Source organism: Microtus pennsylvanicus, chromosome 1, assembly GCF_037038515.1.
Source record: "Microtus pennsylvanicus isolate mMicPen1 chromosome 1, mMicPen1.hap1, whole genome shotgun sequence".
Classification (NCBI taxonomy): Eukaryota; Metazoa; Chordata; class Mammalia; order Rodentia; family Cricetidae; genus Microtus; species Microtus pennsylvanicus.
The window spans coordinates 153,212,154-153,237,539 of NC_134579.1; the positions used below are offsets into that span (position 1 = coordinate 153,212,154).

The 25,386-nt window shown below is 47.5% G+C and overlaps 1 protein-coding gene and 1 pseudogene across 3 annotated transcripts; one reads left to right on the forward strand and one right to left on the reverse strand.

Moving 5' to 3' along the window:
- Positions 1 to 1,230: 1,230 nt before the first annotated feature.
- On the reverse strand, positions 1,231 to 24,949 carry Cacng6 (calcium voltage-gated channel auxiliary subunit gamma 6). Of its 3 annotated transcripts, none has more exons than XM_075942813.1 (4): positions 23,486 to 24,948; positions 18,253 to 18,327; positions 16,569 to 16,706; positions 1,231 to 3,379 (listed from the first exon to the last, which is right to left on the reverse strand). In XM_075942813.1, the coding sequence occupies exons 1-4, from the start codon at positions 23,817 to 23,819 to the stop codon at positions 3,237 to 3,239; spliced, it is 690 nt and encodes a 229-aa protein (XP_075798928.1). In that variant the 5' UTR covers positions 23,820 to 24,948; the 3' UTR covers positions 1,231 to 3,236. The 3 variants fall into 3 exon arrangements, with proteins under 3 accessions (XP_075798928.1, XP_075798925.1, XP_075798920.1); XM_075942810.1 differs by lacking the exon at positions 1,231 to 3,379 and adding an exon at positions 3,386 to 8,079 and having other exon boundaries at positions 23,486 to 24,949; XM_075942805.1 differs by lacking the exon at positions 1,231 to 3,379 and adding an exon at positions 8,723 to 11,271 and having other exon boundaries at positions 23,486 to 24,946.
- LOC142842875 (U2 spliceosomal RNA) lies at positions 15,314 to 15,486 on the forward strand (annotated as a pseudogene).
- Positions 24,950 to 25,386: the final 437 nt, after the last annotated feature.

A 25,386-nucleotide genomic window follows, 5' to 3' on the forward strand; every position in this document is an offset into this window, starting at 1 on the left:
AGCCGCGTGCAGCTCTGTGGACTACACCGCCATCAAAAGGGAACATCTATCTATTTATTTACTGAGACAGGGTTTCTCTGTGTATCCCTGGATGTACTGTAACTCACTTTGCAGACCAGGCTGGCCTTGAACTCATAAAGATCTGCTTGCCTTTACCTCTGGAGTGCTGGGATGTGCTACCACCACCTGGCAAGGTAATATTTCTTAAGGATATATCGTATGAGAACCTTTTTTTTAAAAAAACTTTACTTACAGGGCTGGAGAGATGGCTCAGAAGTTAAGAGCACTGACTGTTCCGCCAGAGGTCCTGAGTTCAAATCCCAGCAACCACATGGTGGCTCACAGCCATCTATAATGAGATCTGGCGACCTCCTCTAGCATTCAGACATACATACAGGTGGAGAACTGTGTACATAATAAATAATTAAAACTTAAAAAGAGTTAATGTTTTGATCCTTGGGAAAATAAGTACTCATAAAAAGTTAATAAATTTCTTTAAAAAAATCTTTACTCACTAACCCTGCCAACAACCTTGAAAGATAGATATTATTGTCCAGCTTTAAGAATAATTGGACATAGAAGAGGGAACTGAGACACAGCGTCAACAACTTGTTCAAGATCGCACAGCTAGGAAGTGAGGAAGGGGCTCTGACACGGGGTCAGGGAAGTTCCTCGTTTTTCTTCAGCACAGTCTCTACTGCTTCTCTTTTTGGCTTCGCTAAGGCCTCTGCTTCTCAAATGCTGGACTTCCCTTTTCAAATCCCCTGATTAAGAAGTACAGGCCCAGGCGTGAGCTTGTGTATCACAGAGACATCTCACAAGTCCTTAGATTCAGACCCGCAAGCATTAACAAGGGCATCGGGGATTAAGACACAGATCACAGGGACTGAAAGGATGCCCCCCAAACCACCTGTGTGCACACTTTGGGGAACAGAGAGCACTTCCACGAATGGCTTGGTGGGTAAAGGGCTTGCTACACAGTCCCCAGAACCCACATAATAACAGTGGTAGGCAATATTGGGCAGAGTAGTATGTGCTTTTATCTCAGAAAGCTGGAGAGGCATAGACAGATGGGTCCCCAGGGACTCTGGTCAGCCACCTTGCCAAGCTGGCAAATTCCAGGTTGCTGTGGCCAGCGCAGCCTGGATCGCCGAGAGTGGCAGGGGGTGCCGGGATTGAGACATGGAGGCTTCTTTTCAGGTGGAAGAAGAGCAACCTTTATTTTGCCCAGCAACCTTTAATACCTCTACTCTTTCTGTGGAGACCCACTGGCCAGAAAGAACACAACCATCCTTGTCAATTACAGACTACAAGGAAGTTCCCCTGCCCGTCAGGGGAAGTGAGGGCAGCTGGATCACAACAACTCCCCCCATTTTATTTTATAATACCTTGCCTGTCATGGGGAATAGCCCTCTAATATTTTCTGTCTTAGGTGGCATCCTGCCCCCAAAGTATTGCCTGTCTGTGGCTACCCAGACACATAGCCCTAAACCAAGTATCTCCAGGACCAGCACTGCAACCATCTAGCATGCACTAACTGGGTGGTAAAATTAACAAAAGCAGTATTCCAAACCCTCTCATATGACGGCTGAGTTCCATAGCAGTAGCAGAAGCACGCAATACAGTGCCATGAATAACTCACATAACATGATAAACTGTTGAAAAGTCCAAAGATAGCCCACTTGCTCCTGAACCAGAGCCACTTGTTGGTTCAAGGACAGTATGTCCAAATGATTATGTCCATTAAGATCATTTTGAATGTCCAAAGCATTGCTGACTCTTTCAGCCTGCTGGTTGACAGTCTCAGCCTTTGCATCTGCACAGTCTGTGAGAGAGCAACTCCGGCAGCAGTAGCTGTGGTGGCAAAACTCTGCTCCAGCTGCCTTTTGGCCCCAGCCTCACTCACTCTGGATCCAAACTGCTGCATGGAGTGGAGCAGAACTCAGGGAAGCAAGCTCACTGCTCCTGCTGCAGAACCATTGAAGGGGCCCCACTTTAACAATCTTTTAGGGAATTTGGGCGTTGTCAATCTGTCTGGTTACTTCCTGCTGAGCAGGGGCGCTGCATTCTTGGGGGATATTTTACATCAACATTTCAGGGGGTCTCAGTGATTCAAACCACGTAAATTTGCAATGAATCCACAGGTTCTCATCCTCTGTGGAGACAAAAGCAGAACCTCTTTTTCAAAGCATCAAATCCTTAGGTCTGTGTTTTAAAATCAAAATACCTTTCTTAGCAATTCCCAGATCAAATGTCTTTCTCCAGTCCAGAACACAAAAGACAATACAATCAACACAATAACATATATCTCTACACATTCTTTGAGGCCCTCATTTTACCTTCCTGCCTCCTTTTTATTTCTTTCCTACTGGCCAATCTTCCAGAGGGCATCCCTCAGAGCATCTCTGGGGATGAATAAACACATACTCCTTTTAATCTGACTTGGCTTGTTTCCAGTCTGGAACATTTAAACCCCCTCCTGTACAAATCTCTGGCTATCTTCCTTGTTACTTCCATGCCTTGTTGCTTTAAGAGTTTCAGTTACTTTTTGAGGCCTTTCAATTCACCCTCCCGCCTCTTTATACTTGCTTATCTTTTGGAGGATGTCTCTCAGAGTTATCTCTGGAGATGAAAAATTAGAACACTTTACCTTCCCCAATACGCTCCTCAGACTGAGCCACCCTGTTCACGAATCCCCACTTTCCAGATCTCGGTGGAACCTCCACTTGCTGCGGCCAGCGCAGCCTGGATAGCCGAGAGTGGCAGGGGGTGCTGGGATTGAGACACAGGGGCTTTTCAGGTGGAAGAACAGCAACCTTTACTTTGCCCAGCAACCTTTTATACCTCTACTCTTTCTGTGGAGACCCACTAGCCAGAAAGAACACAAACATCCTTCAATTACAGACCACAAGGAAGTTCCCCTGCCGGTCAGGGGAAGTGAGGGCAGCAGGATCACAACACCAGGTAAAGGTAAGAGATTCAATTCTGGTAGGTGTGGCCCACACCATTAATCCCAGCACTGAGGAAGCAGAGGCAGGCTGATCTCTATGAGTTCGAGGTCAGCCTGGTCTACAAAACAAGTTCCAGGACAGCCAGGGCTACACAGAGAAACCCTGTCTTGAAAAACAAAAACAAGAAACAAACAAACAAAAGCAAGAAACAAACAAAAGCAAGGTGGGAGCCAGGGAGATGGCTCAGTGTTTAAAGTACTAGCCACCCAGGCTGATGACCTGAGTTCAGTTCCTGGAGTCCGTGGAAAAGGTGGATATGGTGGCATGCGTTAGTAACCCCAGCCCTCCTACTGTGAGGAAAGGTAGGAACTGGAGTGAAGGATGATTGTGAGCCACCATGTGGATGCTGGGAATCGAACTGGAGTCCTCTGCAAGAGCAACAAGTACCCTAAACCATGGAGCCATGGCTCCAGTCCCTCCATCATTTCAAAAGCATCTGTACTAAGCAATCTGAAAGGCTGAGATTTTAACCAGTGAAAGTCATGCAAGTTAATACAAAGATACACTGTTGTCGATCACAGCCACCTGAGATAATACAAGTTAGCACTAGGTGTGCTGGTTAGCTGTTTCAAGTTCTTAATGTTTGTGTATGGCAGTTTGCAGTGTGTATGTCTGTGCAACATGTGCATTCAGTATCCATGGAGGCTACAAGAAGGCATTGCATCCTCTGGACCATGGTGGTTGTGAGCCACCATGTGGGTGCTGGGAGCAAACCCCAGTTCTCTGGGTGAGCAACTAGAGCTTTTAACCACTAAGTCAACTCTCCAGACTCCAAGCTTTTTATTGTCAACGTGACATAACCCTAGTGTCACTAAGGAAGAGAAAACCTCATGGAAGAATTGCCTTAATCTTAAGATTGGCCTGTGGCCCATGTCTTCAAGGAAATGTCTTCTTTGTAGACTGACATGGGAGGGTTCAGCACACTCTCGTTCCAGGCTAGGTAAGGAGGAAGCAAGAGCCAGTGAGTGATTCAGTAAACTGCATTTCTCTGTGATTCCGTTCCAGGTTCCTGCCTTGAGTTCCCGTCCTGACTTCCTTCAGTGATGGACTGGGATTTACAAGGGAAGTTGAAATAAACCCTCTCCTCCCCAAGCTGCTTTTGGTCCTGACGTTTACCCCAGCAATAGAAAAGCACACTAGGATGCAAGGATACATTGTTGACAACTACAGCAACTACAGTTCTACAAATGACCGCTTGGTCAGAGAGTTCCACAAAGGGATTCCTTTGTCTTTGGGGGGTGTCTTAGGTTTTTTTTTAAATGTGGGGAGTTTTATTGAGAGAAAGGGAGTAGGAGAAGGAGGGAGGGAAGGAGAAGAGAGAGAGAGAGAGAGAGAGAGAGAGAGAGAGAGAGGCAAACACCTTCTCGCCTCTTCAGAAGAACAGCTGAAAAGCGGGTGTCTTAGGTTTTATTGCTGTGAAGAGACAGCACCACAACAGCAACTCTTATCAATGAAAACGTATAATTGGGGCTGGCTTACAGTTCAGAGGTTTAATCTGTTATCATCATGGTGGGGAAACATGGCAGCATGCAGGCAGACATAGTGCTGGAGAAGGAGTTGAGAGTTCTGCATCTTGGTCCACAGGCATTATGAAAAAAACTGAGACACACGGAGACCTCAAAACCTACCCTCTAGTGACACACTTCCTCTTACCCAGCCAGACCTACTCCACAAGGCCACACCTCCTAGTAGTACTACTCTCTGTGGCCCTATGGGGGTCATTTTTATTCAAACCACCGCAGGGGGCTCACCCGGTTCCATTTCTGAGAAATCCAGGTGCCCTCCTTCCCCTCCCATCACTGACCACCTGGGCCCAAGACCTATGCTGTGCATCCCAGCACTAGGGAGCAGGTGCTGTCAATTGGATCTTGAATAGTTCCCAAAGGCCACGTCAAAGGCTGAGTTGTCAGCCTGTGGTGCTACTGGGAGAGAGTGGAACCTTTAGGAGGCAAAACCTAGAGAAAGAAAGTGAAATCACTGGGGGCATGTCCTTTACAGGGATATCCAGACCCACCTCCTTGTTTCCTGGCTGCCATGGTGTGAGGTCTCCTCTACCACTGCAACAAACCCAGTCACAGGGCCAGCGGACCATGGGCTGAAACTTGAAATTATGAGCCTAAGTAAATCTGTCCAAGTTTTGTAAGGGTTTCATTTCTTCTTCTTTCTCTGTCTGTCGTCTGTCTATCTGGCAAAAATCTATCTAACATCTATGATCTATCTATCATTAATCTATCTATCTTCTATCTCTTTTTATGGTGCTGAGGCTGGAACCCAAGGACTTACATCAGCTAGGTAAGCACTCTACCACTGAGCCATGCTCCCAGTCCCTCACTGGTGAATCCTAGGCAAGCACCCTCCTGCTGAGTCACACACACCCTCCTCCTGGTGTATTCTAATATGCACGCTAAGCTGCATGTTTCCTGAGACAAGGTCTTGCTGTGCAGCTTGGAAGGCCCTCTTGCCTCAACCTCCCACGTTCAGAGATGACAGGCGTCCACCACCACACTTGCTTTAAGTTGACCATCTGTTGTTACCAACTATCTCCACACAGCAACAAAAGCTGCCTACGTCCGGGGAGCTGTGGCTGGGGAGGCTTGGAGGAAGGTCGCAGGCTCCTTTGGTTGTCAGAGCTCAGTGCATTCCCTTCCTTGCCTTGACCCCAGGTAGGAAGGGAGATTTGGGGGCCTGGGGAGATGGCGCAGTGGGTAAGAACACTTGGTGTCTCGGCACCCATTTAAAAGCTGCAGATGGCTGTGAGTGTGGAAGAAAAGTATAAGCTCAGGAACCCCAAGGCGAAGTTCTCAGCACTTACCCCAGAGGGAAAGAGGACAGGGATAAGGGACAGGAGAGAGGACAAGGGAAGAGAAGAAAGGAAATGGAGCAAGAGTTTTTGTCCCAGAGGGACAAAGGACTGTCTCTTTATAGGAGACAGACATGACACATAGGAAAATACTGGTTTATAAAGCTACAAGGGAGCCCCCATGTTAGGATGAGGTGTCTCACTTTAATTGGGCATGTTAATTGGGTGAGCTAAAGGAGCGTTTGATTGCTAGATTTCAACAGGAAGATAGCTGGGCCTCGGTAATCAGGCTCAGGAGGAGGAAGTAGCCAAACAAGGGAATGGACCTTGGGGCTAGCTTCAGGAATGTAATCTAGGGGTTTTTAGCAAGACAGAGGGAAAGGCGGAGAAGGGCAAGGCCTGCCCGAGTCACATGCTCAAGTGGGCGGTGTCTGTTCAGGGTGCTCACCCTAGTGTTGGGGAGCAGAGAGAGGCAGGCAAATTTTGGGTGCTTGCTGGCCAAGCAGTCTGGCTGAAACAGTAAGTTTGCAGACTATCGGGAGACCTTGTCTTACAGGAAATAAGGCAGAAGGTGAAAAGACACTGGATGTCATCTCTGGCTCAGGCATTCGCTCTAGGTGGAGATTCCATCAGGCAGAACCATTTCCCTAACCCAGAGCCCCATGGTTACACAGCACTCTGGGATTGCCTGAGCTGGCGAGGCACAAAATCAAAGATAAAGAGAAGTGGTTGGTGATCTTTCTTAGCACTTATCTCAGCTTATAATTACACGGCCATTAGCATGATGATGGGATTAATATCTGTTTCCATGGGCAGACTTGTCAGCTCCTCAGGGGTCGGTCTTCACTGCCTCCTGCATGCCAGCCGCGAAGTGCCGCTTGGTAAACAATAATAAGTGCAAAGACAGATGCAGCTATGATCTGGTGCCAGGAGGCCTCCAAGCAGCTTTGCAGGGATTATTACCGCATTTACTCCTTGGAATGGCTGGAGGAAGCCAGTGCTGTGCTGAGCCCGTGAGCTTTCCTCAAGATGGTGAAATGAAGGCGCATGAAAGGCAGGTTCCTTCAGTAATGTGGAGGAGCTACACCTTAAAACAGACACAGACTTGTACTTTTGTTTGTTTGGGTTTTTTTTTTTTTTGTTTTTTTTTTTTTTTTTTGAGACAGGGTTTCTCTGTGGCTTTAAAGCCTATCCTGGAACTAGCTCTTGTAGACTAAGCTGGCTTCAAACTCACAGAGATCCGCCTGCCTCTGCCTCCCAAGTGCTGGAATTAAAGGCGTGCGTCACTACTGCCCGGCCTGGACTTGTACTTTCTCTTCTTTTTAAGGCTTTTGTTTGGCTGGTTGATTTTTATCTTTGGTTGCTTTTGAGATAAGATCTCATTACGTATTACCTTGGCTGGTCTAGAATTATGTAAACCAGGCTGGTGTCAAACGCAGAGATCCACTTGCCTCTGCCTCCCAAGTGCTGAGATTAAAGTATGCATCACTACATCTGGCCTCCTTTTATGGGCTGGAGAGATGGTTCAGCAGTTAAGAACGCTGACTGCTCTTCCAAAGGTCCCAAGTTCAATTCCCAGCAACCACATGGTGGCTCACAACCATCTGTAATGAGAATTGGTGTCCTCTTCTGGCCTGCAGACAGAACATTGCATACATAAAAAATAAACCTTTATAGGCAGGTGGTGGTGGTGCATTCCTTTAATCCCTGCACTTGGGAGGTAGAGTCATAAATAGCCCTGGCTGCCCTGGAACTCACAGAGATCTGCCTGCCTCTGCCTCCTGAGTGCTGAGATTAAAGGTGCATGTCACCACGATCAGTATGCCTGAGTTTTGAACTTATTCTGGCTTCTCTTATAATTCTATGATTTGTAGTGTAGGCGTGTGCTGCGAAAGGCCTGAGTTGCCATTCTTCCTTCGCGTAGGAGCTGTATAGCTTTAAGACAGGCCACACTTAAGTTCTCTGATGGGTTGTGTTTCTATTGAGGCATCAACAGCAGTGTAACAGGCTTGTGCCACATAATAAAACCCTTGGACCAGTGCCCAGCACACAGTGGTATGTGAGCAGGAAAAGATAGCTCTTTTCAGAGATGAAGGCGCTCTTCTTGCTGAGAGACTCCAGATCTGATACAAGGTCCTCGTTTCCTGGCAGCTTGGAGGACGTTTTGGAAAAGGGAGAGAGCAGAGAGAGGTTTAAGGGCTGGAGGACGGAGGGGAGCAAACGCTGCGCTCTGGACCTGCACTTGTAAACCACAGCAGCCGCAGTCACCTGCACAAGATCAAGGCAGAAAGATCACTCAACTTTCCAGCAGGAAGCACTGGAACTGGACTTGGCGGGTTACGAGGGGGGGAGGAGATATGAAAGTGCATGCTTTTGTGTTGGGGTGCCTTGTGGGAACAGGAAGAGACGATTGGAGCTAGATCTGACTGAGATGCAATGCTCATATATATTGAATTGTTAGAGAACAACAGATACTTTTATTTTAAAAAAAAACAAGGAAAGAAAAACTTCTTATGTCTCCATGTCCCCTCTACGTCCCCAACAAGATGCAGTCACCATTCATGAATCTCATACTGCCCAAACTCTACCCATCATTGCTCAAAGATGCCTGCATATAGTATGTGCATGCACTTGTGGGGGGCCATGTGTGCGTGCTTGTGTGCAGGCCAGATAGTTTTGGAGGCAGCACCCCTCATGTGTGGTTCATGAGGAGGCTAGACTACCTGAAGAGCAAGACCTGGGAGCCTTCTGACTGCCTCCCCAGTGCTGGGATTACAGACCTGGGCTGCCATAGCAAGGTGTGCACACGGGTTCTGATCCTCATACTTGCATGACAAAGGCTTTACCGAGCCACTTCCTCGGCCTCTGCTTGCACATTTTATTTGTGTGTGTGTGTGTGTGTGTGTGTGTGTGTGCGCGCGCGCGCGCACGCACATGTCATGGTACACATGTGGAGGTCAGAGGGTATATCTGTGTGCCCATGTGCGCATGACATGATGCACGTGTGGAAGTGAGAGGACAACTTTTTGAAGCTTTCTGAGTGGGGATCAAACTCAGGTCCTCAGCCTTGGCAGCAAGAGCCTTCATCTTCCAACAAGAGCAGTCTTGTTGTCCCCTCCTCCCCATCTTTCTCAGTTTCTATCCTAGAAGTACCCACATTCTTGGGTGCCAAAGTCTGGATTCACCTGCTGGGGATGTTGTCACAAATCCTTGCCAGGTGCTTGGACAACAAACCTGTCGCCTTATGGTTCTTTATGTTTTAAGTATAAAATATAGGTTGAGCATCCTGCTTCCTTCCTTCTGAGGCTCGAAGCAGGGATCCACCAAGGGGCTTCCTCTTCAGGGTACAGATGGCTGTCTTCTTCCTGGGTCCCTCCATGCGGCCTTCCCTCTGTGAATTTCCGTCTCTGTGTCCCCATCTCCCCTTTTCACACGTTGGGTTGAATTAGAGCCAACCCCCGAGACCTTGTTTTGCTGTGATTATGTCTGTAAAGACCTGCTGTCCAGAACCACACCTATGACCCTGGCACTGAGGCAGGAGAATCACTGCAAGTTTGCAGCCAGCCTTGGCAACATAGTGAGTTTTAGACAAGCCACGCGTTCAAAGCAAGTTCCTGCCTCAGAGCAAACAACAACACATTGTCGGGGTGGACGCAGCAGGGCATGCCTGATGCCCCAGTACTCGAGAGACAGAGGCAGGAGTATGGAGAATTTGAGGCCAGCCTGGCCTACATAGTGAGACTACGCCTCAAATTTTTAAAAATAATATAAAATAGAAGGGGGGCTACTTGGGAACAGGTAGGAGAGTGGGGGTGGGGCAGATGATGATGTGGTCAAATGTATTTGTACAGAATGTCATAGGAGGGGTTGAAGAGACGTCTCAGCTGTTAAAAGAACTTGTTGCTCTTGCAGAGGACACACAGGTTTGACTCCCATGGTGGTTCATGACCATCTGTACCTCATTTCCAGGAATTCTGATTCCCTCTTCTTACCTCTGATGGTACCAAGCATACACAAGGTGCACAGACACACAGGCAAAATATTCACACATAAAACAAAAATTAATAAATCTAAAAAAAAGTCATATGAAAACCAACATTTTGCGCAGTGAATATCCACGCATGCACACACCCGCGCATGCACACACCCACGCATGCACACACCCGCGCACACGCATGAAACTATAAACAAACAAAGTTGTGCTGAGAGTCCCTAGCACGTGCACTTTGGGGAAGGACAAGATTCAAACTGTAGCCATGTCTACATTCTGAACTGTTTCCTTCTCCAAGTTCTCGTCTGTACGTGTTGGCATGTGAACTGGTGACTCCAGGACAGACAGTCGCATGTGGCCAATGAATGAAGAGGACAGGGGTTCCTTGCCCCACCCTAGAATCCATGAGCTCCACACAGACAGGCTCCAAACCAAAGTCGTCAAGTCACATCTTCAAACCTTTAATCCCAAATCAGATCACAGTAAAGTCAGGCCCGACCCAGGCTCTTCTCTGCCCCACCAGGCTGGCGGAGGACATCTCTCCCTCAAGTAAATCATCACAGACTCAAGACAAGGAAGGGCCCCCCATCCTTCTGGGACCCCTGCCCTCCCACCAGCTTATAGCCATCTCCCCAACAGGTCTCTGGAACGTTCTCCAGGAAGCCCGCATTTGCACATAGCCTCTTCTCATCCTCCCCCAAGCAACCCAAATTCAGCTATTAAGAAAGAGTGTGTGTGTGTTTACACGTGCACACATGTGCATGTGTGCGTGCACACGTGCATTGGGAGGGGGTCAGAGTTCAGCATCAGGCATCTTCCTCCGTGGCTTCCAACTTATTTTTTGAGACAGGGTCTCTCACTGAACCTGGACCTAATTCATTGGCCAGGCTCTCTGGCCACTAAGTGCCATGGTTCCCCCAGTCTCTATTCCCAACCCCGGGATTACAGACGTGTACCACTGATTTGGCTTTTAAAGTGTGTTCTGGAAGCCCACACCCAAGTCCTCATGACTTGGTCAGCAAGTACTTTACTTACTGAGCCATCTCTCCTGCACCCCCAAAAGTGTTATTTACAGAGAGAAAATGAGGGGCCAAGATGTTTTGTAAAATGGACCCCCAGAGTGGGAAGAACAGTCTCTCTAGAAGAGAGATGGAAAGTCTTGAGGAGAAAGATGGAAACTGAGGCAGGCTTGGCAGATGCCTGCAGAAAGCAGGCCAGGGCTCTAGGGCTCTAGGTGGTTGGGTCACCCCGCTTGGGGCACAGTGACCGCCACGGCCAGGAAGGCAGGGAGAGCAGCAGGAAACAGACTCCCCCCAGCAGCAGAATCAGGCCAGCACCCACACTGCATCCCAGGGACCAGGAATACTCATAGGTCAGGCGTGGAGCTGGGGGCGTGTCAGGGCTGGCTCCTTGAAGCAGGGCTCTAACGGAATGCCGGAACACCTCCAAGCTGACCAAGAGCAGCAGGCCTGTGGGGGAACAGAGAGAGATTTGGGCTGGAGAGATGGCTCAGTGGTGAAGACCACTGACTGGTCTTCCAGAGGATCCGAGTTCAATTCCCAGCACCCACATGGTAGTTCACAACTGTCTGTAGCTCCAAGATCTGACATCCTTACATAGGCAAACATGTAGGCAAAACAACAATGTACAAAAATAAGGAATAAGTGAATGAATGAATAAAAAGTAGAGAGTGAAATTCTTAGCTCTGGGACTCCAGTTCAGGTTTGAGACTGTCACCCCTTCTTCATTCCTTTATCAACTAAGGACCCTCTTATGTTTTTCCTTCGGTCATTCAACAGTCATACTCATTCCACCAATGGGGGACAGGAAGCAAGCTTTACATCTGTGCTTAACATGGAGAATCTCTCTCTCTCTCTCTCTCTCTCTCTCTCTCTCTGTCTCTCTGTCTCTCTCTCTCTGTCTCTCTGTCTGTCTGTCTGTCTCTCTCTCTCTCTCTCTCTCTCTCTCTCTCTCTCTCTCTCTCTCTCTCTCTCTGTGTGTGTGTGTGTGTGTGTGTGTGTGTGTGTGTGTGTGTGTATGCCTACCCATGTGTATATATGTGAAGGCTAGAGGTCAATGCAATGTGTCTTTCTCAATTACTTTCCACCTTATTTTTGAGGCATTGGGGATTGAACCCTGGCCCTTGTACTTGCTAGGCAAGTGCTCGTCCACAGAGTTACACCTCCAGCTCCCACTTCACGTTAAAAACACCTTTAAATTACATTTTGGTGAGTGTGTGTGCGCGCCATGACACATATGTGGAGGTCAGAGAATTACTTGTGCAAATCAATTCTCTCCTTCCACCATGTGGGACTTGGGGACTGAACTCGGGGCATCAGACTTGTTTCAAGTCCCTATGCATGCTGAGCCATCCTGCAGGTCCTACACCTTATTTTTTGAGACAGGACTTCTCATTGGCCCAGTGCCCACAGTTTGGCTAGACTCACTGGCCAGCAAGCCATCCTGTCTCTGCCACTCTGTTGGGATTATAGATTTATAAAGAACAGAGTATAAAAGATGCCTTGCTTTTAACGAGTTCTAGAGATTAAACGCAGGTTGCCGTGCTTGCAGCAGCAAGCATTTTATTGACTGAGCCATTGCCCTAGCCTCCCATTTCTTCATTTTGAGACAAGGTCTCCTATAGCCCTAGCTACCCTGGAAGTCATTATGTATACCAGGCTGGCTTTGAAGGTCCTGAGATTCTCCTTCAACTGTTTAAATAGTGGGAATACAGCATTTTCCACTATGTCTGGCTTAATCACTTTTATTTGGGTTAGGAGGTAGAGGTTGAGACAGGCTCTCTCTATGTAGTTCTAGCTGTCCAGAGCTTACTTTGTAGACCAGGTTGGCTTGGACCTCATAGAATCCTCCTGCTCCTGCCACCCAAGTTCTGGAATTAAAGGCATGTGCCATCACACCTGGCAAACACTTTTCTGTGGATGGGTATTTTACCTGCATTTTTGTCTGAGCGCTGTGTGCACAAAATGCCCCCAGACGTATCGGATCACCTGAGACTGGAGTTATTGATGGTTGTGAGGAATTGAACCTGGGTCCTCTGGAAAAGCTGCCCGTGTTCTTAACAACTGGTCCATCACTCCAGTTGAAATTATTATCATTTTTTAAAGGAATTGTTTGCTTCTTAGTTTGAGACAGAGTCTTGCTATGTAACTCGGGCTGTTCTCTAACTCACAATTCTCTTGCCTTAGTCTCCTGAGTGTTAGGCTTATAGGTATTTACCACAATACCTAGCTAGCTCTTTTTATAGGATTTTTCTCCAATCCTTAGGCATTCTTGTCAAAAAAAAAAAAAAGGAACACAAATTAGATACTACTGGATAGGGGCTGCTATATTGCACCTTCGGAAACAAATACAGGAGGAAAAAAGAGGATTTCAGAGTGATATGTGGTAGGGAGAAAAAAGCTAAAGGTGTATTTTTGCATGTCTGCGTGTGTGTGCAGGTTGCGTGCCTGTGTGTGTGTGTGTGTGTGTGTGTGTGTGTGTGTGTGTGTGTGTGTACCATGTGAGTACAATATCCACAGAGGACAGAAGAGAGCAGCAGATCCTCTGGAGTTGGAGTTACATGCAGCTATGATCTGCCTAACATGAACGCAGGAAACCAAACTTGGATCCTGTGGAAGAACACCAATTGCTCTTAACCAATGAGCCATCTCTCCAGCACCTCCAAATATTTAAAGTAAGGAGAGTCAGGAATGATCGTGTGTGCCTATTCCTAGTACTCAGGATTACCACAAATTCAAGGCTGGCCTGGGCTACATGATAAATTCCAGGCTAGTAATTGATACATGAAAACAAATGCTGGCAAGAATGTTCACTGTTGAGGTGAGTTTAAAATGTAGCTGCTATGGAAATCAGTATTCCTGAGTGATATAAAAAAGCAGGCTGAGTAAGCCAAAAGTAGCAAGCCAGTAAACAGTATTCTTCCATGACCTCTGCTTCAGTTCCTGTCTCCTGCCCTGCTTTGGCACCTGCTCTGACTTTCCTTAGTGATGAACTATTACTTGGAAACATAAGATGAAATAATCCTTTTTTCTAACCAAGTTGCTTTGGGTGATGGTGCTTATCACAGTTATAGAAACCAGGAGATGGTGGCACATGCCTTAAATCCCAGCATTCAGGAGGGAGGGAGGGAGGGAGGGAGGAAGGGAGGGAGGGAGGGAGGAAGGGAGGAAGGAAGGAAGGAAGGAAGGAAGGAAGGAAGGAAGGAAGGAAGGAAGGAAGGAAGGTTGGTTAACTAGGACATCATGTATCACTACCACCATGATTATCACCATTATCACTAATAATGCAATGACACCAGCACTGTCACAACCACCACATACGCACTAATATCTACCACCATCATCTCTAGAGTCACAACCATGATCATCACTATCATCACCACAACCTATCGCCACCATGATCTCTATCCCTACCCTAACCCCATCGTAATCACCATTACTATCATCACTTTTACTGTCATCCACCATCTCTATCACCAGCTCATCCTTTGCAGTTCAGTGAAAGACGCCAAGAAAGCTTAGCATCAAACCTTGCCTCTGGGTGGCGACCTGTGCAAGACTGGTCCATCAACAATCGGTTATGGAAATGGAGATACATTCCTCAGTGGTGTTGTAGCCACTGGTAAGTTGACTTTGGTGAAGCAAATGACCTTCTACCCATGCAGGCAACCCTAATTAAATGCAGTGGGACACCAAAAAACAAAGCCATGAAAGTTGAAGGAGAACTTGTAAAGAAGGGGGTCGGCAGGAGAGGGACAAGAGGGAATGCATGGGTGGGGGTGCAAACAAGGTGTCACACATCATATCTATGCGTCTGTGTATGCATGAATGTAAAACTGTGAGCAAATTTAAAAGAGAAAAGTCCCACCCCTGCCATTAGGGGCTGTGTGTCTATGAGAGGTCATTTGACTTTTCTGAACTTCAGTGCTCTTATCAACAAAATGAAGACTAATAGCCTTTGGGGCTGGAGAGATGGCTTGATGATTAAGAGCACTTGCTGCTCATGCAAAGGACCCAGGCTGGGTTCCCAGCACTCACATGGCAGCTCACTATCATCTGTAACTCCAGTTCCAGGGTCTGGAGTCCTCAGGCACCAAGCACACATATGGTGAATAGACATGCATGAAGTCAAGCTTTCATACATATTAAATAAATAAGCAAAAAATAGGGACTGGAAAGATGGTTCAGCAGTTAAAAGCACTGGTTGCTTAGAGGACCTGGGTTCAATTTCCAGCACCCACATGGCAGCTCTCAACTGTCTGTAACTTTAGTTCTAGGGGATCTGACATCCTCACATAAAGCAAAGCTAAATAAAGCACTAAAAAATTTTTAAGTAAATAAATAAACCATAGCAACCTTTAGCTAGTCCACTCAATGTAAAGCTCTGAGGTAGATGTCAACCAAACTGAAGTCTTTGTTATTACTGAGGTATACATTTTACAAGATGTGGCCTTTTTTTTTCTGAATCTTCCCCTACAAAAATATAACACACATCGCTTCTAGGTGTTTTGGCCAAAATAATGTGTAGTATCTGTCCTTATCCAATTAATATCTAATGTGTCCTCTATATTAAATGGATTTTTGGAGTTAGGAGTTGGAGTAGGAGCTTACTCCATCCACTCCACTCATTGACCTGGTATTGCCTCCAGGAATGGAGAAAAAAAAAGAATATAGCACATGAGGCTGGAGAGATGGCTTAGTGGTTAAGAGCACCAGCTGCTCTTCCAAAGGATCTGAATTCAATTCCCATTAGCCACATGGTGGTTCATAACTATAACTGTAATGGAATCTGGTTGCCTCTTCTGGTATTCATGAAGACAGAGCACTCATACACATTAAATAAATAAATCTTTAAAAAAAAGAATACAATACAGTCCCTGCAGACTCAAAGTTCAAAACTCAAAGACTGTTTTGGAAACCTTCTTAATGGCTTGAGACTTTCTCATCTTTGGACCTACTCAGCTCCTGAGCTTCTTTGACCACCCAGCATGCAATACTGCTCACAGACCTGCCTCTTCCTCCAATTACACAATTATACAACAGTGTTGGCGATTGCAAGCCAAATCTAAAAGAGTGGTTGGAGAGCATTCAATTGTCATGCAACAACAGGATTTAGAAAGTTCCTGGATTTTATATTTTACATAAACTCACTCCAACTCCTGGCAAGCAATAGTGCCTGAAGATTTACCCCTCCCTTTGGTATCAGTCATTGGAGACCCCATGTCCAAACCCAAAATAGTATTATTTAGAAACATTCCACCCCTCTGCCGACAACTGAATTTGGAATTCTTCCATCTTTGAGCCTACTACAGCCTTTGGACAGACCCCTCCTCTGCATCCAGCATGGAGCAGCGGGTGGAGATTTCATTCTCAGTGTACAGAGATTCTTGGCCTTTCCAGCTCCAAATGTAAAACAGCATTTAAATCTAAATAAACCTTTCCAGTAAGAGTCCTTGGAATTCTTCCATCTTTGAGTATACTAGAGCTCTTGGGTTTCTCTTTACTCTCAACATGCAGCTGGACTTGTAGATTCTACTTCCCAGCATGCAACCTTGTGTGGAGCGCTCAGCACTCAAATGTGCGTAGAGATGCTAACTTCCAGCATGCAACACCCAGAGCAACAGCGTGTAGAGATCCACCTTTAGCATGCCACTGGATACAGTTTCCACCTCCCAGCATGCAGCAGCGTGTAGAGACCTCACTTCCTAGCATGCAGTGTCCTTAGCCTCCACACACTCAGCCCTCACCTGAGAGGCCAAAGCAGACGGCTCCCAAGCGGAGCAGGAACTCTGCGCCTTTGCTGAGCACCATGATGACACAGAGGCAGCCCAAGGCCATGGCTGTCAGGCTCAGTACAGCTATCACAGCAGCTGCCAGGTTTACTTCTGCAAGGAGGGGCCAAGGAAGAGGCAGAGAACATGGGAACAGGAGCACGGACAGCACCCCTCCACAAGAAGCACAACCAGAAGGACGGAGGACTTCAAAGTCCTCCGGAGAGTGTGTTATTTACACTGTTGAAAGAAGGGAGCCTCAGATAGGTCTGTTAGTTACTTGGCTCAGGGTATAGAGCAAAAGGGGGACAAGGTCAGGTCAGGGATACTGGAATGACCACCTGCAACTTGTCCTTTGGTCATCACTGGGTCAACAGATAATGAAGTGGAGGGAACAGGATGTAGGAGACAGTGGTAAAGATGATTCATTATCTTGTAATCACCCAGGCTGTAATTTTCCCCAACTACCCCCCAGCTGGAAAATTCTGGTAAAGTCCTACACTGCCCTTAGTCTTCAGCTCTGGAAAATCAGGATCAGAAGTCACAGGAAGTGCTCAGTGTACTGCTCGGCACCATAGGAGGTGGTCCAGACCAGTGCACTAGGTGATTTTACCATCTCAGAGGTGCACAGAGATTTGACTCAGGTCACACAAGAAATGAATGGAGAAGGTAAGGGACCCTTGTATGCACCAGGTATCATAAGAGTTTAGCTGCATTAAATTCTCATTTAAAAAAACAAACAAACAGTGAGAAACATGAAATGATCCCAGTTCCTCTATGAAGACACTTGGGCATTGGAGCGATGTTCAAAAAGCTAGATTTAGGGTAGAAAGGACAAAATTCTCCAAGTCTGATTGTTTGGTATAGTGGTAGCTACCAGAGACACATTCCATTTTAAGTTCACTGAAGTTAAAATTAAAAATTCATTTCCCCATTACACCAGCCACCTTCTGAGCACTTGGCACTCCCATGGGGCTCGAAGCCATTATATGGACCAAAGAACCCGCTCAACATTTTCATTTTTCACATACGATTCTGTAGATTCAGATTCTGGAGGAGGATTGGGATCGTATCCCTGCCCTTTTGTGGAAATGGATAGTAATACTCTCAACCATTTCTGATTTGTTTTCTCACTTGGGTGATGAAGCTATGAAGCTAAAGTTCCAAACTGTAGGGTTATCGTAAGAACTAGAGTTAGTGCTAACAAACCATGAGTGCTGAGCTTAGTTTGTACAGTGTCCTTAAAATGTTTATAATGTTCAATAGAGAAAGAAAGTATAATTTGTCCAAGCCACATGGTACAGGCTGAGTCAGTGGTCAGAATGCTGGACACAAGGTTTGGTGATCACTGCTCCACTCTCTCTCTCTCTTTTTCTTTTGAGACATGGTTTCTCAGTGTAACAGTACTGGCTGTCCTGGAACTCGCTCTGTAGACCAGGCTGGGCTCCAATTCACAGAGATCCGCCTGCCTCTGCCTCCCGAGTGCTGGCATTAAAGGTGTGTGCCACCACTGCCTGACTATTGTCCCCACTTTTAACCCACGATCCTCCTCCAAATATGGGATGGTACCAGATCTGAGCCCATCGCGAGCACCACGCTGTCACTCACTCCTTCAGAGCTACCCTCACCCCTCCCTTGTTGCAATATGAGATGTCCTCACCTTTCTTGGTGGTTCGCTGGAAGATGCGTGCATTCTCCCCTGTGGTGAAGAATTTGAAGTAGGTGCAGTTTGCTTCTGTGGGGTTCAGGAAAGAAAAAGAGGAGGTGATGACATGAAGTTCTGTGTAAGCTCAAGGCTGGACACTACCCAGACACTTACAGGGAGCTAAAAATAGGATATTAGGATGACTGACACACAGCGGAGAAAAATCAGACTGGCAAGACTGTGCAACATATGAAGGTGCTTGTGCTAAGCCTGAGGACCTGAGTTCAATTCTTGGAATCCACACACTAGAAGGAGAGAGCTGACTCTGTGCGTGCGCGCACACACACACACATAAATACACCGTGGGGGAGCAGAATAAATAAATAAATGCACCGAGATGAACAACAACACTGAGATGTAAATATCACTTTCCACATCACTGATGTCTGGGGAATGCGTTTTTAACCCCAAGACCTATGGTCTAAGCCTTTGGCACAGTGAACCATTCACCTCTCTGGACTCTCAGATTCTTTTCCTCTTTAAATGAGTTGACAATCTCTCCTCCCAGGTCCTTCATGTGAGTCTGAGGAGCAAGTGGATTAGAAACGAGCTTTCATTTCATTCAACAAAGGACAGCAAGATGCAGGTACCAGGAGGTTAAGGGACTCGGGAAAGAGTCCTCTCTCCTATGCTGCATACACAAAGAGCTCCTGCCGATTAGCAAGGGGGAAGAGAAGTTACCCCATTGAAACACGGGTAAAGGATATGAATAGTGATTCACAGGCGGGCAAATCTGGAGAGTTCACAAGTACATGAAGAGAGACTGCTGCAGCGGGAGGCAGAGAAATGGGACTTGAACCAGCAGGGAGGAAGCACTTCAGATCAATTAGTTGGGCAAATATTGAAAGGGCAGTGTGAAGCATTGGGGGGAGAAGGGGAAGCAGCTGGGAGGGTAAACCGGCACTAGTCTGTATGCGAAGGACTCTGACATATTGAAGCGTGAAGTGCAGGTGTATAGCAGGCAATAACCGTTCAGTCAGGAATAGGCCAGGTGTGTGACTAAGGGACAATGAGTACGTCACCTCGCAGCTAGAGAGATGGCTCAGTGGTTAAGAACATATCCCATCCCTGCTGAGGACCTGAGTGGGGGTCCTGATACCTTCATCAGGCAGCTTAAAACAGCAACTCCAGCACTGGACATCCAATGCCCTTTTCTGGGCTCGGTGGACCTTTCTGAGCCTTCGCACACAGGTACACATTGCCCCCCACTTATACACGCATGTTAAAAGTAAAAGTAAACTAAGTCATGATTTTGTCACATAGAAGCCACCCTAATCTACACGAGTACATGCTTTGGTGTTCTCCAACATGAATCAGCTAAAACGTGCGTGTCTCAGAATACATCTCTGCTACTAAGTGACGCGTGTTTATAGGTCTTTGCCCTATAACACAATAATTTCACTTCTGTATATTCCAAGAAGGAAAAATACCACATATGGGAATATAGATATGATTGTTCTCTGTGGCATCGCTTACTAAAATGGAGGAGGAAATAATCTAGTGTCCATCTCTCAGGCGATAGATAGTTGAGATAGATGCTCTCGTGGACAGCTTTATAACAGAATCATGATGAACTAAAAAAAAATAAAGCAAGCGAGAGAGATTTGGAAATCAGTGTTAAGAAAAATTACATTGAAATCAATACAAAGCCACATAATACAATTTCTTCAAACCAAAACACACACATATATAAACTCAAATTCTACTTTTTTTCCAAGTCAAAACATGTGTGTATGGCTGCAATGCCAAACACATTAGAGAACTGAATTAAGAAAGATTTTTTTGGTAACGGGTCTCCCTGTGTAGCTTTGGCTATCCTGGAATTTGCTATATAGACAGAAAGATCCTCCAGCCTCTGCTTCCCGAGTGCTGGGACTAAAGGTATATACCACCATGTACAGCGTGGGAAATAAATTTTAAAATATGCAGATGTGGTGTCAGACTGGCCCATGTGAGACACCGCCTCTAAAAATAAAAAAAAATTAAGACATAGCATGAGAACCTTCTGAAAGCAGACAATAATTTTTGTGTAAACATTTTATGTAAACATATGCAAAATTCACTCAATACTGTTGTTAATTTAAATATGAGAAAGTTTAAAGTTAAAAACAGGATGTTCTAACATGCTAAGACAGGGTTTCACGTATCCTAAGCTGACCTTAAACCTGCTGCGAAGCAGAAGATGGCTTTGAACTTCTGACCCTGCTGCCTCCACCTCCCAAATGCTAGGACTACAGGCATATGGCACCATGCCTGGTTTATGTGATGCTGAAGATCAAACTCGGGGCTTTGTGCATGCTAGGCAAACAGTACGCCAACTAAATCACACCCTGGCTCCTAAAATGCATCCTACACTCCGACCTACTGTTATTCTACATACGAGGAAACCGAGGCACAGAACAAAAGGGAGTGTGCAGAATAACGAGGGGTTGAGAACATTGAAAAGGGAGCCAGACAATTTGGAGAAGTGGAAATGGACCTTTACCAATTGAAGGGGGAGAGATGAAGGGACAAGGGGATAAATCCACATCAAGTGAGAGTAGGGGCACGCCAGATATCAGCTTGGGGAAGTCGGGTTGCAGTCTCCAGGCAAGGAAGATGCTCTTTGTGGACACTGGTAGAGGATACATTCTGGACCCATGAGAAAGTAGAGTTCCTTCTGGGACTGGGCGTGGTATCTGGCATTCCATTTGGCTGCTGATAACAGGACTTTGTGTCCGTGTCCCACAGAGGACAGGGCAAACTCACTTAGGAAGCAACAGAGTGAGTCACTCTCTGATAGGATAGCCAAGGGACATGCAATGGCTTTCTTTTAATTTTCAAATGAAGTTATTTCTTTGAGACAGTGGGATCTAAGAGAGGTCCTCTGATGAACAGAATTATGGTATTTTGGGAATGGCCTTGTAAGAAAGGTGAAGTCCTCTTTTTTTGTTTTGTTTTGTTTTTGGCACAAGGTGTTATGTAGCCTAGGCTGACCTACAACTCACTATGTAGCCAAGCTGGCTTTGAATTCCTGGTCTTCCTGCTTCTGCCTACTCAGTACTGGTGTGTGTTGCCATGCTCAGCGGTGAAGTCCTTTCTGACAAGCAGAGGAAACAGCAAGAGGTGTGAAGGACCTCATCATACACGGTGAAGTGGCAACGGGCAATCTTCTCTCCCAAAGAATGAGGGTCTCTGAGACCTTAAGTTCTAGTTACAGCAACAAAACATAACTCTTAGGAACCGAGACATCTGAAAGTCAAACCACATAGAACTAGCCTGAGGCACAGACTGGACACTAAGAGTTCTTGCTCCTTATTTTTCTCCCCTCTAGAACGAGTATGGTGAAACTCATCAGTGAGCTATGCTCCAGTTCCTCTCTGGGAGACTCTAGGCAGGTGCTCTACCACTAAGTCATACTCCCAGCTCCTTCATGGGAGATTCTAAGCAGGTATTCTATCTCTGAGCCACACACCCAGCCCCTCACTGGGGGACTCTAGGCAAGTGTTCTACCGCTGAGACATGCCTCCAGTCCTCTTTTCGCTTTTTTAGAGAGGATCTCACAAAGTTGCTCAGGCTGACTTTCAACTCCATCTGTATCCCAGGCTGCCCTCGAGCTCTCATTCCTCCTGAGTACCTATGACTACAGAATTGCACCACCAGGCTCAGCTAGCATCCCATATTCTTTTTCATTATCCTATTTTGGATCATCTTGACTGAGGTCCCAAGCAGTGAGAAGCACAAGAATTAAAATAGCTGATCAGGACAGACAGGTAGTTCAAGCCACAAACAGTGACTTCCCACTTCAAAGGCTTAGAACACTGTATTTCGGGTTCCATACCACATCTGGAAAAGTAGCTGTTAAAAGAATGAAAGGCAATCCAACCAGAGCCCAGAAGGGGTGAAAGGGTATTCCATCAGGGGTCCTGAGACTATCGGGTACACACTGGAGAGCAGCACCGCAGAGAGCTCATCCAACAAGTGATATCCATCGTGGTTTTTAATGTATCAAATACTGTCCTTGAGTTAAAAGAGGTAAAATAAACACCATCCAGTTCCCGGGGTGGTATAGAATGTCCCACTTGTCTAAGAAAAGGGCATAGCGTGTTCTGTCATAAAGTGAGAGGTACAGGATAGCCCTCTGGCACGGCTGAAAGCGAAGGAACTACCATGTGGGGAAACGAAGGGTGTGGGTGCCGACAGAGCAAGGGAGAAGGGTGGGAATGTACGTTCTGACGACACAGGGGCGAGAGAGGCTGGTACAAACGTTTCTCAAGAGAGACAATGTGCACCCAGAATTGTAAGAGGTACCGGGCAAGAATTTCGTTTGATTGTATCCACAAACAGGGAATCGGCACAGATTTTATGACTTCCGGGTGGGCGTAGGGTGGTCTGTCTCCACAGAGCCTCACAGAGTGGGGATGTGGGATGTCTCCAGGCTTCTAGTTAAGGGCACAGGCTGTCTGTGGGTGCATGGCTGTCTGATGGGGAATGCAGGCAGTTCTAGGGGATACGGTTGGCGGGGGTGGTTACAGGCTGTTCTGAGGGTACCAGCTGGGTCTGAAGGCACAGGCTGTCTCTAGGGGTACAGGCTGGTCTGGGGCACAGGCCATAGCTAGAAGACAAACTTTAAGAAGCAAGTTTCTTCAGCTTACCTGAACTAATGCGAGCTCACTGACTCAAGACTGCGGGGGGGGGGGGGGGGGGGGGGGAGGGTCCAGCATAGAACCAAACTAGGCCCTCTGAATATGGGGACGCTGGCAGTGGGACCAGGAGTCTAGATATAGCTGGGAGGGGATTGGTCCTGCTTCAAAGCTCTACTAGACTTTGTTGACTCCATAGGAAGCCTTACCCTCTCTGAGGAGTGGATGAGGAGTGGGGTGGAGAGGGAGGTGGATGGAGAGAGCAGAAGGAGGGGGGGGAGTGGGATTGGTATGTAAAATGAGAAAAGAATGTTTTTAAAAAATAAATTAAAAATTTTTTATAAAAGGAACAAATTACTTTAGGGGATATGTTGCTTGGGGACATGGGCTAGGTCTGCACTTCTCTCCCCACACCTCCTTTCTCTCCAGTTTCTGTGAGCACAGGTTGATCTAGTCACAAACTTTCAGGGATAAGACTTTTTTTTTTCTCCTGGAACAAAGTTTTCCCAGACATAAGCTTCTTTCTCCCTGACTGTGGGGCACAGGCTCAGGACACAGCCTCTCACCTCCTGGCAGCTCAGCCGGGCCACAGGTCTCTCTGCTCGCGGGCACGTCCGCCTGCCACAGTCGCTTGATGCACACCTTCCACAGCCCCATATGGGCAGCCTCACAGACGGCGCTGCCGTTGGTCTTGTATGTATTAAATTCCACCCAGAACTCGGTGCCCACCGACAGCACAGCCAGGGTAGCACCCACGGCAGCCAACAGCAACACTAGCTTGATCTTGCCCTCGAGCTCCGGAGTCAAGCCAAGATTCTGCTGTCCCTGGGCACGACGCCGTCCCACAGCTGCTCGACGGCGGTCCTCCTCTTGCATGAAGAAGTTAGACCACATCATCATGATGATGGGAGCGGGCAGAGCTCAGGCGAGCTTCAGGGAGTCAGACAGACCTGTGCAGGAGGGCCCTGAGGAGCAGGGAGCAGGGCCTGGGCTTTCCAAGGAAGTGGGGTGCTCAGTGTCAACTAGATTGGGAATAAGCAAAAGCTGAACCCTGAATGCAAGAGGAAGCCTCTGCCTCTCCGGAGAGGAAAAATAAGCAAAAGCAAACAAGCAAATAAGCTATATTCTTGGCCTAAGCATACCTGGTGGGTTTAAACAGACACCACCCAGGCTTGTGCACATGAATTTGGCACAGGAGAGGCCTAGAAGAAAAGCCAGGCTCCTCTGAGGTTCATCTACCCTGGGGAGCCCCAGGGGGAAGACCTGCCTAGTCTCTGCAGGCTGCTGATGGGGTCTCCAGTAAGCCTCAGAATTTTCTCAGAGAGAGAAGCTGAGGTGTTTCGTGTGTTTGAGATAGTCTAGAGTTCTTCGGGCTCAGAGTTTGTAAAGGGAGGAATCACAACACCTTTTGATTATACAAGAGGAAGAATTGTGGTTCCCCAGGGAAGAATTGAAACCGCTCCAAGTCTCAAAGAGGCAAGGAGTATCCTCCAATATTCACAACAGATCCGGGTAAACTCTTATGGAATTCTGGGGAAAAGGGATGGGTGAGTCAGGAACTACACAGAAAAGAGCCCAGGTCTCAATGGTGGCTGAGAATCTATGTGGTGTTTAGAAAAAGAGTCTTGGGGACTCTTTAAGGGCCCAGGAGAAAGACCTGGGGTCCCGACAGGGCTCAGATCAAGGCACTGTGGTCCACACCGTGGCTCAGAAAACCAGAGCAAAGTACCCTGGAGGCACAGGACCTAGGAAGGGACACAGTGAGTCCGTCTAGTTACTCGGCTCCCCCTCCCCCTGGCTCCCAGGGCCGGCCCGGCCGGGATCGCTCCAGTCTCAGCTCGGGGTCCCGCGTCCCTCTCGGTCTTCCCACCCGGGTCTCCCGGGTACGGGCCCCTCGCGCTCTCCTGCCTCCGCGCTGCGCCGGCCCCAGCTCCGCGATGCCTCCGAAGCGTCCGGTTTTGCTCGCCTCCTCCCGCTCGGCCCTCCGGACCCGCTGTGCTCGCTCCCGGCCTCGCCCCATCCGCCCACCCCCTCACCCCACGGGCTATTTCGGGCTCGACCCGTAAATAACACCCGCACCTGTCGCGGGTGCCTGTTGCCATAGGGATCCCGGGTATTTTAAGGGGACAAGGGGCGGGGGAGAGAGGCCTCTAGGAAGGAGGGGCTGGGGGCCGGGTATTCAACAGGCAGAACCTAGGGAATTTTGTTTCCCCAAGGGTCCGGAGGAGGGGCTGCAAAGTCCAAACTCCAAAATCTGGAGGCAAAGAGCCAATGAAGGACTGAGAACTTGTGTTTCTGTCCTGAGCAGACTGGGCTGGAAACTCGCTAGCTGAATTGCAGGGTTCTAAGAGCCAGAGGCTAGGGGGGAGGATTGAAGGGGGGGCGGTGTGGACCCCTGAGTCTGAGGGAGAAGGACTTGAGTATGGGCTTCTGGGTTTGAAGGGGGAGGGCTTGGTTCAAACTCCTG

What these genes read in the sequence shown, in the direction of transcription:
- Cacng6 (XM_075942805.1), bottom strand. Translation starts at nt 23,819, where the DNA reads ATGATGATGTGGTCTAACTTCTTCATGCAAGAGGAGGACCGCCGTCGA. An exon ending in CCCGGCTGAGCTGCCAGGAG is followed by an intron (nt 18,328 to 23,485) that starts GTGAGAGGCTGT and finishes TGAACCCCACAG; the next exon opens with AAGCAAACTGCACCTACTTC. An exon ending in CGTCTGCTTTGGCCTCTCAG is followed by an intron (nt 11,272 to 16,568) that starts GTGAGGGCTGAG and finishes GTTCCCCCACAG; the next exon opens with GCCTGCTGCTCTTGGTCAGC.